An 11,955-nucleotide genomic window follows, 5' to 3' on the forward strand; every position below is an offset into this window, starting at 1 on the left:
GTTAAATACAGAAATGGGACACATAACTGAGAGTGCGCCTTTTAGTCCGGTGCGCCTTATGGTCGTGAAAATACGGTAGTAAGAGTGACAGAAAGCTGGTGGGGGCAGTGTGAACAAACAGCCTGTCGGTAAAACGGCAAATACGTCCTTCTTAAAAATGAATGAGCGTAGAGCCTCTTCCTGCTCACGTTTCAACGAAAACTCCAAGTCTAATCCTTCCAAAACTGATTCCAAAGATGAATCAAGCTAGAACTGTTAAAAAGTTGTTGCCATCTTTCTTGTTGTGCTTTCTCTGACCCACTGATCCATGATCACAGTCATTCTAATCGCATCATGCTTCTCTAATTAAAAGCCCAATATATTAACCCAGCATTTGGCCTTGATGAAGCCTCAACCTCTGTCTGCTCTTATATGGGAATTAATGCTCCATTATGTCCTTTTGTTTCTGGTTAGATTATTTCTTTCTTGCCTCTGAATGTTTATAGATGGAAGATAACCTCACAAACATTCAGGTATTCATTAATGTACATAAACCGAATAAACAATCAAAGAAGGAATAAACAGCATGAATATTCAGAGAATAATTCAAATTTCCTGCTACATTTGCTTGTTAAAAAGGTTTTATATATACACTTAACATTACTTTCCTTATTTCTTATTATTAACCTTAATTCCTGATGATCTGAAGTGGGAATAGTGCTGCTTTTGATCTTTTTTTAAGGCTGCTTTGTGTTTGTCCTCCAGGCTTTTATGAAGCACAACTCGGTGAGGCAGAATGAGCATTGTCTGTCCAACTTTGACCTGGCAGAGTACAGGCAGGTGATCAGTGACCTGGCCATTCAGATCTACCAGCAGCTGGTTAAATGCATGGAGAACATCCTCCAGCCAATGATAGGTGGGTAGATTCTACTCCTAATGTCACATTTACAGGATGTTTTTCTTCTGCAGCTGATGGATGAATGAAGGGAGAGAAATGGAGGCTGGAAGAAAATTTGGGAGGCTGCAAACTATCAAATTGTAAACATTGAGGAAATGGTTCAATTCAGGAATATCGTTGCAGTAGAACGACCTAAGTAAAGTCTAGGTCTAAATTAATGGAGAATCTTTATAATGCTTTAAAATAAAAAACACTTTCCATTTTCATTTACTCAGATGCAAGTCAGAAACACAGCAGTTTGTAGTTTAGTTTTAATGTCCAGAATATCACATAGTTCAAGTGCTTTTTGTTTTTCCTTTCAGTATGTGGGATGCTGGAACATGAGACCATCCAGGGCGTGTCCGGAGTGAAGCCCACAGGCCTCCGTAAGCGAACGTCCAGTATCGCCGACGAAGGCACCTACACCCTGGACTCCATCGTGCGGCAGCTCAGCGCCTTCCACTCCACCGTGTGTCAGCACGGCACCGACCCCGAGCTCATCAAGCAGGTGGTGAAGCAGCTGTTCTACATCATCGGTGCCGTCACCCTAAACAACCTGCTGCTGCGCAAGGACATGTGCTCCTGGAGCAAAGGCATGCAGATCAGGTAGGAGACGCTGGCTGCAGGGTTTGGTTCATCTTAACGTAGGAGCAGAGCTGATCACGCATACCTGCAGGTACAACGTGAGCCAGCTGGAGGAGTGGCTAAGAGACAAAGGCTTGATGAACTGCGGAGCCAAAGAGACCCTGGAGCCTCTGATCCAGGCTGCTCAGCTGCTGCAAGTGAAGAAGAAGACGGACGAAGACGCAGAGGCCATCTGCACCATGTGTCACGCTCTCACCACTGCTCAGGTAAGCTCAGCAGCATCTTGGAAAAAATCACAACCATAAACAGCCCTGCTCTAAAAATGACTTCTCTTCCAGATTGTGAAGGTCTTGAACCTCTACACTCCCGTTAATGAGTTTGAGGAGAGAGTTTCTGTGGCTTTCATACGAACCATCCAGGTAAACCATGCTTATGGAAAGATGATGTTCTAATGATAAAGGGAATGGATGTGAGAGGAGATTAATGCACGTGAAGCGTTTCCTGTCAGAGACTTTATGTTCATTTTAGACAAAGTTTCTCTGCTTGTAATTACTGATCTGTAAACTCTTCTTCTCTTTCAGACCCGTTTGCGAGACCGCTTTGAGAGTCCTCAGCTCTTAATGGACACCAAAATGATTTACCCAGTCACCTTCCCATTTAACCCATCCTCCCTCGCCCTGGAAACCATCCAGATCCCCACCTCTCTGAACCTGGGCTTCCTCACCAGAGTCTAAGCTAAGCCCAAACCCTGCAGCTGCCACCTATAAGATCGTCCACATTTTCTTTTATAGTGCTCTGATACAATATGAATAAACATTTCTGTCCAAAAGCTGAAGTGCTCACACATCTTTATCACTTTCTAGATAAGCGTTATCTTCTCCAGCACACTGCTCGCCCCCATAGGCTCTGTTAAACGCTTGTAGAAACATCTGCCGCTAAAGAAGCCATAAGATCCAGTCAGTTAATCTGCATCAGCATCCATCTCATCCTTCCTCTGTGTTTCCTCTCATCATTAAGGTAGCTATCTTTCAGCAATGAGATATTTAGCAAGTCATCAATTACTGTGACACGATGATGCAAAAACAGGTGAGTTTTACCGGTTTTAATCCGCCTCTGAGCACCAGAGTCAGGCCAAAACAGTAATATGTTATTTTAAGCATAAATAAATCTTTATGAAAATAAATAATATATATATATATCCTGTATTTTATTTATTGAACTTTTGTTGCCAGCCTCCCCTTTTGTTTTTTTTAGGATTACTGGCATTTCAGAACAAAAATAAAACAGAGACCATCAGGACAAGCTAAACGGCTTAGCGTTAGCTTCACTGACAGACAGAATATTTATGTCATAACTGGTATGTTATATAGTTTAAGGGTACAGCACTGATTTTAAAGCGTTATGTCTTGAACGTAGATATTTAATGTGTTTCTGGCAGAGGAGCATCTATAGAGAACCCATTAAGGCTACGATGAGGTCTACTGTTTACAGCTTTGACCAGAACCAAGGAAATAAACCATGGACAGTTATCTACGGAGGGCCTGAGGGGCCACAATGTAAATAAAAAGGTTATTTAAAAAGTTTATATATTTTAGAGATATTTCATTCATTCTTAGGTTTTTCCCAATTGCTACAAAATGCAAAATCAGATTATTAAAAGTGAAATTTCTTAATTATTTGTTAATTATTATTATTCAGGGCAGTACTTGCTTTGCTCACTGGATTTTAAGTAGAAAAAAAATCTGCAGAAACAACCAAAGTGAAATAATTGAATGTTTTTCAAAAATTAAAAACAACTAGGAATTGGCATGTTTAATATATTTAATATCAATATTTTTTCTTTGTTTTGAGAAATGAGAACCGATGAGTTCAGTGACTTATTATCTTTATTGTGTCCATGTTGGACCTCCGTAGACCACATTCACAAACATTGCAGGAAAAGCACAGATCTGTGCGTACAACCGTACACCTAGCTTAGTAGTTTCTCATTACTTTCTTCTGGTCAGGGCCTTGGAAAATGTTCCGTTATCTTTCTGTGCTTATTTATTTCAGTATTGCCATGTTTGCAATTGTTTGTATTACAAAGCCATGTATTACTAAGCAGAATGAATGGAAGAGATTTTTTTTTTTCTATGTTTTTGCAGAAATTGCTCCAGATCTGTTCTACTTTAAATTTTCTCTGCTTATGTCCCACCTTTGCCTTCCTGTTTTTGTAACACAACATGGGCATTTGTCACCAAAAGCCACCAGATATGGAAGCGATCTAGTTTTAACTGCTGTCTCAGCTCCTATCCATTGGCTTTGCTTCAGATATCTTGACATATTTGTTACTTTAGCCTAGCATTGTAGAAACAATTTGGCATTAAAGTTTTGGAACTTCATCATGGTCTGAAATTCACTGCAGGATTGTCGCATTCTCTGATCCATTCCCGCAAATCCATTTTTTATAATTCGGGAAAATCTCTCTTTTAAAAAATCATGGGGATGTTTAGCTACTAACATGGATGTTTTAGAAGTGGCTGGAAGTGAGTATAGTTGCGGTAAAAAAAAATATTACAGAATATACAATCTAATATTTTTTGTCAGCAGGTTTTAACATTTCTAGTTAATTTGGGTATTTATAAACTTTTTTTCAGTTCATAAAAAATTTTCCAGCTTGTTTTTTTTTTTACCTTTGGAGTTTAACTCCATTGATATTTATGCAGAATGTCTGCAGAAGTGATGACAGCTTGCAGGGACTGTCTGTCTCCCCCAAAAAACTCCTGGAGCTTTTCTGATTGGATGACGTTCCGACGTCCAGCGCCAAAAGTTAAATTTGCTGAACTCCAGCGTCGGATGCTCAGAGACTCGAATGCTCCGATGTCTGGACGCCAGAAAGCTCGAAATGTGCGGCTGGACCCCTAGACGCTGGCCCCCATAGACTTTGCATGTAAACCAGACGCTTTTGATTCCCGTAACGCCTCCGATGTGAATGTAGCTTTAGAGCACATTGGTTTTAATGTTTAATGTTTTTACCTATAAAATATTCCAAATAAAGATCGCTGGCTAAAACGCAAATCTAGGGTCGTATCAACAGAGGAACCGACTTTGAAAAAAAAATACACAAATCAAAACCAGTGCCAGACCCAGTGATGTCAGAAAACAAAATGGCCAAAACAAATTTTTGCATTGGATGCATTTATCTGAGGTAAGAATATATAAAGCAGGGAAGGTAACTTTCAAGTTTCCTCCCTAGAATGTTTTCCATCCTAAACAGAATGTTCTTACTTTTACCCTACAGTTAAGAGAGAAAAAGAGAGCAGGCAAGGAAAGAGCAAGAGACAGTAGCTGAAACAACAGCTAGGAAGACAAAAGGTGGAAAATGAAAGTGACGTATTTGAAGTTTGATTAGCACAGCCTAAGATTAACTAATAAATGTATAAATCCCCCCCCCACTCTCAAGCATTTTAAAGGTGAATTTCAGGCTTTGTTCATTGGTGTAAACAGCATTGATTTGGCTTTAAAGACATCACCAGCTTAAGAAATGAGTCCGCATGAGAGTAGACTAGTCCCAGGAAATCTGCCCATGTTGTGACAAAGACTTTTTGTCTTCCTCAGCTCTGTCTTTTCTGCCTTCTGTTCTGCACTTTGATCTTTCTTCCTGTTCTGCACTTAGTATTTAAAATGAGCCTGTTCTCCTCTGATCACTATTTCACCAAAAACCCAGGCTTTATCAGATACTGTTTATGTTTGAAGGATTTATTTCTTTGTTGGAACTGGAATTTATTTCTTTTAAAATGGACACAAAAAGGTGGAGAAAGCTAAGTAAACCAGATTATTTATAAGGTTTGTCTTGATTAAAGAGGGAGTGACATTGAGAGATGCACCAATCAAACGGCTCATGTATCACGGCCTTCCTAATCAGTGATAATAAACGCATCAAAACCGTTAACTACCACAATTTTGAAGCATAAATAAATGCATCCATCAACAGCATTTACTTTAATGCAATTTTTTATCTTGAGAGAAATTAATTAGGGGTGGGGTTTTGCTTTGATGCATTAAAAAAACAATATTTTATTAGATAAAATGCTTAGAAGAAAGATCCCAAATGTTGGCCTTAAAACGTCAGATTGGTGCATCCTCAGTGGCGTTATCTCCCGGCCTCCTGCTCTCACTGGGACCATATTTCATCGTTCAGTCTGTGTTTATTGGCTTGTGCCAACAGTAGTTATCTGTTGTTTGGAGCGGACGGTAATGAAGGACTTAGTTTACCATTTGAATGTCAATGTTCAACAAGCGTGTCATGATTTTAGCTGCATATTGTAGAGAAGCCTTATCTGACTAACTCATTATGTGAATGACTTGCACATACTGTCACCATACAGGATTTTTGTGTTCTCTCACTGTTAAACCAGTAGAAAATGTAAAAAAAAAAAAAAAAAAAAAGTGATAATTCTGTTGTGATGATGCATTCCCTTTGTCCTGCAGCTTGTATGAATGGTTTGTACAGTTTCTCCATCAGCTACAATCCTGCACAGAAGGCTGAAAAATAACTGACAAGTACAGACTTGGAGAACTAGAAAAATCCCAGACTTGCTGGACTGTGTGTGACTTTGGGAGCTGCACTACCCATCCATCTGGCTGAAAAAAGCAAACGTCATCATCGCTCCAGTCTCCTTGTTTCTCTCTAAGCAGAAAGCTGCGACCCAGACATTATAGATAATCATCAGCACTAGAGTTAATTGTGCCGTTTTAAAGGTTCATAAACAAACAACAAGAAGAAGAAACAATCTGTTCTGAGCGCAGCTGTGGTGATACTGGTGGAAACGCGCTGCAGCCGGTGCCGGATGTTTCCCTCTCTAAAACCATGTGTACATTTCACATCCTGGACTGTTTGTAGTTTCTGGTAGCTGTGCTTCGTGAATGTGTTCACTGTTAGGAAACCTGGAATAAACGTTCAACTCTGTAAGTAAAATAAAGGTATTCAGTAATGTCGGTTGCTTTGGCTACCAGCTTTGTTTGCTGCTTTTTCTTTCAATCCTTAAGTTTTATTGTATAGTTAAAAGGAAGAAGAATTCAACTTTATTGAATTTAGTTACAGTATCACTAGCACAGAGCAACAAAATTAACTCTGTGCATCTAACCCATCCCCTTGGGGAGCAGTGGGCTGCCATTGTGCAGAGCCCAGGGGAGCAGCGTGGGGGTTAAAGGTCTTGTTCAGGGACCATGAGTGGCAGTCTGTGAGAGTGGGTCTCAGAACCTTTTGCATTCCAAGCACGATGCCCTAACCACTAGACTGCCAATCCCCTTTTTTTAACCTATAAGCTTTAGGTTAAAAAAAGTCAGCAGTATAAAATAGTTTGTACAGCTTTAGTTTTTTTTTATCAAAGGCAGTGCTGCGGTATTACTTTTAAGGGTCCTATAGTTTTTTTTTTTATAGAGTCAGCTATGGGTATTTAAAGGACGAAATAATACATTTAACACTATATGTATTTTCTTCCAGCCAGCAAGAAAACACCTTCTGGGTACCACCCTGTTCATTAGTTTCCCATATTATGCCCCTTCTAAAGGATTAACGGTCTGAGACCTCTTGAAGCTAGAAAAAATAAAATATTTCCCAACCTGGACATCAGCTAAAAAAAGAAAAGTTGCCATCTCTGTGCAGATTGGCAGCTAAAAGACTAACTTGTTTTAAGTTCTAGTAACAGAATGATTGCACTGAATGTCTATGACGTTAATGATGCTGTTAGATTTCACCATGAATCCTGGTTAAACTGTCAGGAAGACTTCAGGGTTTTAAATAAATGTGGTTTTGCTTTTGAATTCAAACAAGACAGAAGTTATTCCGTTTGGACCATACTCTGAAATAGAAACTACTTTGTCCTTTGTATGGTATATTTGGCCTCTGATAACATTAAAAATCTGGGTGTTATGTTTAATCAGGATTTGTTATCTAAATCAAATATCAAATGGATTTCTAAATTGTCCTTATTTGATCTCTGGATTATTGCCGAACATGGAAATATCTTGTCCAGACATGCTGGGATGATGTCTGGACATGCATTTTTAAATGCTCTAAAACAGACGTCTTCAACAGGTGGTCGCAAAAGTCTTGGTTGATTACTTTTTTTTATATTCCCTCCTGCAATTCTATGCATTAATTAAAATGTCTTCAAATACACATTAACATGAATTCAACACACTGTAGTAAACAGATAAATGAAAGCAGAAGATGTCTTTCAGTCATCAATGCACACATTCAGCGACACACAGGAGCTCTTTCAAACCTGGGCACCGTTTCATTCACAACGCCTGTCCCATCAATCAGAATCAGAAATGCTTTTATTATCCCAGGGAGAAATGACTTTAGTTACATGACTTCATATGTAATAAAGTGACTATAGGACCAGTTTGATAGAACACAATTTCATACAATATATATAATTAGGGGGTCCCCGCTCCATCTCGCAATCAGTTTGGGGGTCCTTGGCCTCGAAAACGTTGAAGACTCCTGCTCTAAAAGGTTAAGTTGCTTCAAGCCTGGACTATTGTAGTTCTTTACTATCAGAAAATCCACAAACTGGTTAAAAGCCATTAGTTGATCCTGAATACTGCAAACCAGAGTTCTGATGAAATTTAAAGGCAAGATCATATTTCTCCAATGTTATCTTCTCTTCATTGGATTCCTCTTAAATCCAAAATAAAGTAGAATTTAAAACTCTCAGATATAAAGCCTTAAATAAAGATCTAGTATAGCTAACTTACAGCTAAAAGTCAACCATCTATCGAACAGAATTTTTTATAATGTTGAAATTATATTAAAAAATGGATACATTTTAGATTTTATTTAATTTTTCTTTTGTCTGTGCACCATAGATTTTTGTATTTTATTTTATTCATTCATATGTTTAGTTGAATGGACTCAGGGAAAAATGCAGATAAGAGCCATGAGAGAGTATATAACAATTTTTTTTATTTATTTATTTTTTCTTATTTTATTATATGAAAGCTGGGATCGGTAGGGTCATGGAAAAGCACAGTAATGCATTTTCAGTTCATAATGGTTATCAAGTATGAAAATATTAGTTTTTTTTAAAGCAGGTGAAATAGTTTTTTTTTTTTAAAGAAACCTCTTGCATCCGAACACTGTGGACAAGTTATTTTTAAATAAAAAGGAATAAAATACTATTTCATTGTATTATAAAGACAGACTAATTAAATACTTTATTTATAAAGCGCTTTCACTCATACTCCTTATGTCTTATAAAGACATATATTTTTGAAGGTCCTTTTCTTGACATCATATAAAAGTTCATAATTCATGTATAAGTATCAAAACCATCATTGATTAATTCATTCAATGCTTCAAACTCTTAAAGCCATAGTGTCATAAAAATCAGACGGCATGTTTTACATTTATTGTCCACTAGATGGCAGAATAGAGCAAATGAAGCGCCTAGAGGTTCCTGCACATGTTCCAATCATTTATCTCTAGCTATTCATTGAATTGCTGATCGCCCATTGGTAGTACAGGGTTGAAGTGAAGCCATCGGCCGCCATATTGGTACTCCCTAGTTAGACTGGTCACAATGTAAACAATCTGTGCACTGCAGCACCGAACAACGATGATGTTCTCATTTTCAGGGGGACTTAAAGGAATAGTACACCAAAAACATGATTAGCCTTCATTTTCTACTCACCCCCATGCTGAACAACACTCTGGAGTACTTTTTTGATATCTCAAATGCATCTGGAGATCTGGGAGGCTTCTTGCTGTCTGCTGACATTCAAATAATGGAGGTCTATGGTGACCGAGACAGAAAGGTCCATAAAAGTCCACAAAAAACGTGTCAATATTCCTCCATACTGCTCGTCCAATGTATTCCAAGTGTCCTGAGTGGGTAGCATCCAGAATTTACTCGAAACGAAGTCATTTAGAATGTTTTTAGAGCATAAACAGTAGTGTATAGGATTTCCTGAAAGCGCGCACACGCGCGCTCACGACGCTACGGAAGCCGGCAGATCAAACCAGATGAAAGTGCGCATTCAGCGTCTGCTCTTCCAATAATGCAAGCGTAGAAGAAGAAATGTGCTGTTTACCTGTGCAAAGAAAGAAACAACGAAAGAAAAATATCTGAGGACTTCAGTGTTGAGGAAGAGCATGAGTTCTTTGCCGAGCTGAATGCGCTGGTTTGGTCTGCCGGCTTCCGTAGCGTCGTGAGCGCGCGTGTGCGCGCTTTCAGGAAATCCTATACACTACTGTTTATGCTCTAAAAACATTCTAAATGACTTCGTTTCGAGTAAATTATGGCAGCTACCCACTCAGGACACTTGGAATACATTGGACGAGCAGTATGGAGGAATATTGACACGTTTTTTGTGGACTTTTATGGACCTTTCTGTCTCGGGCACCATGGACCTCCATTATTTGAATGTCAGCAGACAGCAAGAAGCCTCCCAGATCTCCAGATGCATTTGAGATATCAAAAAAGTACTCCAGAGTGTTGTTCAGCATGGGGGTGAGTAGAAAAGGAAGGCTAATCATGTTTTGGGTGTACTATTCCTTTAAGACTTTTAAAATAAAGATAAATTCTTCACTTTGACACATGTTGCACCCTGAACATATTTTATTTAGATATATAATATTTGGTCGCTGTGTTATTGATTTGTTCCATGTGACCGTTATTTTTTTTGGGTCAATGCTGTTATTTAGAACATCGCATCTAGTTACTATTGTTTACGCATATCTGATCTAGGCACTACGTCAGTGTTAGTGGCGGGAGTTAAACAGCTTAAGGATTGGGCATACCAGTTTAAATGCAGGTCTAAAAATAATAGGGAAACATCCAACGGGTAATTGTTGTTATTGTGGAGAAATCGAAGGAGTAGAACACGTGTTGATCTATTGTGGCAAATATATAAAAGAGAGGAAAGAACTGGAAAGGGTAATGGGGAGTTCAGTAAAGATGGCTGATTTATTAGGGAAGCATCAATCAGATAAGATAATTAAAGCACTTATTAAATATTTAAAAGATACAGAATTAGCTGGGAGAATTTAGTGTGTGTATGTGCGTGTGTGTAAGTATAGATAGAGTTTAGTTTCATGAAGATATAAAGATATATAGGCATTATATTTCTGAATTACATCTCCGTCCAGTTGATGGCGGTAATGCACACAGGATGTAAACTGCCAGAATACTCAATAGAAGAAGAAGACGGAGTCCTTTCTGTTTCGGGAGTGCAACACACACACCAGCTGTTTTAGTATAACTACATTAGTTTAACTTATAATAAAGAAAAATAGGCACATCACATTGCATAGTCATTATGAAGTCAATGAAGTCTATAAATCATGTAATATAACATATTATACAAATCCATCACAATAAAATTAATGTGTTAAAGGAGCATTATAATACAGATGTGCCAAAAGTACATGTAATTCTTAATACATGTATTTCTTACGTTGTTAAGGTACATCCTACATGTGTGATAATACATGCTATATATATATATATATATATATATATATATATATATATATATATATACACACCTAATATCAATACTTGTGTGCAAGACATCAGGTTTGTTTTTATCCCTTTAATTTTGTACGAAAAATAGACTTCAAACTGCCTCAATGGGCATGTTTCCCCTTTAGTAAAAACAAGGTGAAGGTGTGATCGCTATACTCTTCAAAAACTCCGAAACGTAAGTAATTAAATATTTTCGTTGTACTTTAATAAAAGGATACACCCCTGTTGGGGTAGCTTAAAGTGTATTTTTCATGCAAAACTAAAGGGATAAAGGGGTATTGGCTATGGGCAGGGGCGGATTTTGGAAATTTGGGGCCTTAGACAAAGGCAGGGGGTTCTCTCAATTGAGAAGATAAAACAGACCCATTATACAGATACAGAAATTTTGATAGAATAGACATCCATTATTTATTCTAGGTTTTTTTCCCCCTCTTCTTGTCCCTTTTCTTGTTGTTTTTCTCTATATTTTGTACTCAGTTGACGTTTGATGATCACTAAGCTCACTTAGCTGATTGCTCCTTCCTTTGTTTCCAAAAAGGCGACAGCAAAAGTAAATAACCCAGTCCTTCTTTTCACTGTAGACAAGCCATTATCTGCTTATCTGTTCTCCATTTTTCATTTGGATGAAATAATAGCTGCATGAATCATGACAGCAGACAAGATAGAGGAGAGCACGAGGTGGGGTTACCAATCTACTTGCTCTGGAGAGCAGGGTCTGAAAAGTCCCTAAATATAGAGAAAAAGTGCTAAGTTGGCAACACTGCTCTTCGCATCGATTGTTTTCAAATGGTTTGCTGCTGTTTGTTTGGACCTTTCTGAACATGTGCAGCAAATGGACTGATCCAATGTGGAGGACACTGAAGGGGGGGCTGAGACACACTTAATATTACAAGCGTTCAGATGGCATTTTAGTAAAAGGATATTTATCAATAACAT

At 38.2% G+C, this 11,955-nt stretch overlaps 1 protein-coding gene across 8 annotated transcripts in view; it reads left to right on the forward strand.

Annotated features, from left to right (window-relative positions):
- myo5aa (myosin VAa) overlaps window positions 1-3,252 on the forward strand; it is an 88,054-nt gene extending 84,802 nt beyond the window's left edge. For all 8 annotated transcript variants that reach the window (XM_038267722.1, XM_038267719.1, XM_038267725.1 and 5 more), the window contains 5 exons: window positions 745-895; window positions 1,240-1,522; window positions 1,593-1,767; window positions 1,840-1,920; window positions 2,083-3,252. In XM_038267722.1, the coding sequence (XP_038123650.1) occupies window positions 745-895; window positions 1,240-1,522; window positions 1,593-1,767; window positions 1,840-1,920; window positions 2,083-2,235 (843 nt within the window). In that variant the 3' untranslated portion in view covers window positions 2,236-3,252. The remainder of the gene's footprint in view (window positions 1-744; window positions 896-1,239; window positions 1,523-1,592; window positions 1,768-1,839; window positions 1,921-2,082) is intronic.
- Window positions 3,253-11,955: the final 8,703 nt, after the last annotated feature.

The sequence above is a fragment of the Cyprinodon tularosa genome, unplaced genomic scaffold (genome assembly GCF_016077235.1).
Source record: "Cyprinodon tularosa strain WSP-4 unplaced genomic scaffold, ASM1607723v1 ctg682, whole genome shotgun sequence".
Lineage (NCBI taxonomy): Eukaryota > Metazoa > Chordata > Actinopteri > Cyprinodontiformes > Cyprinodontidae > Cyprinodon > Cyprinodon tularosa.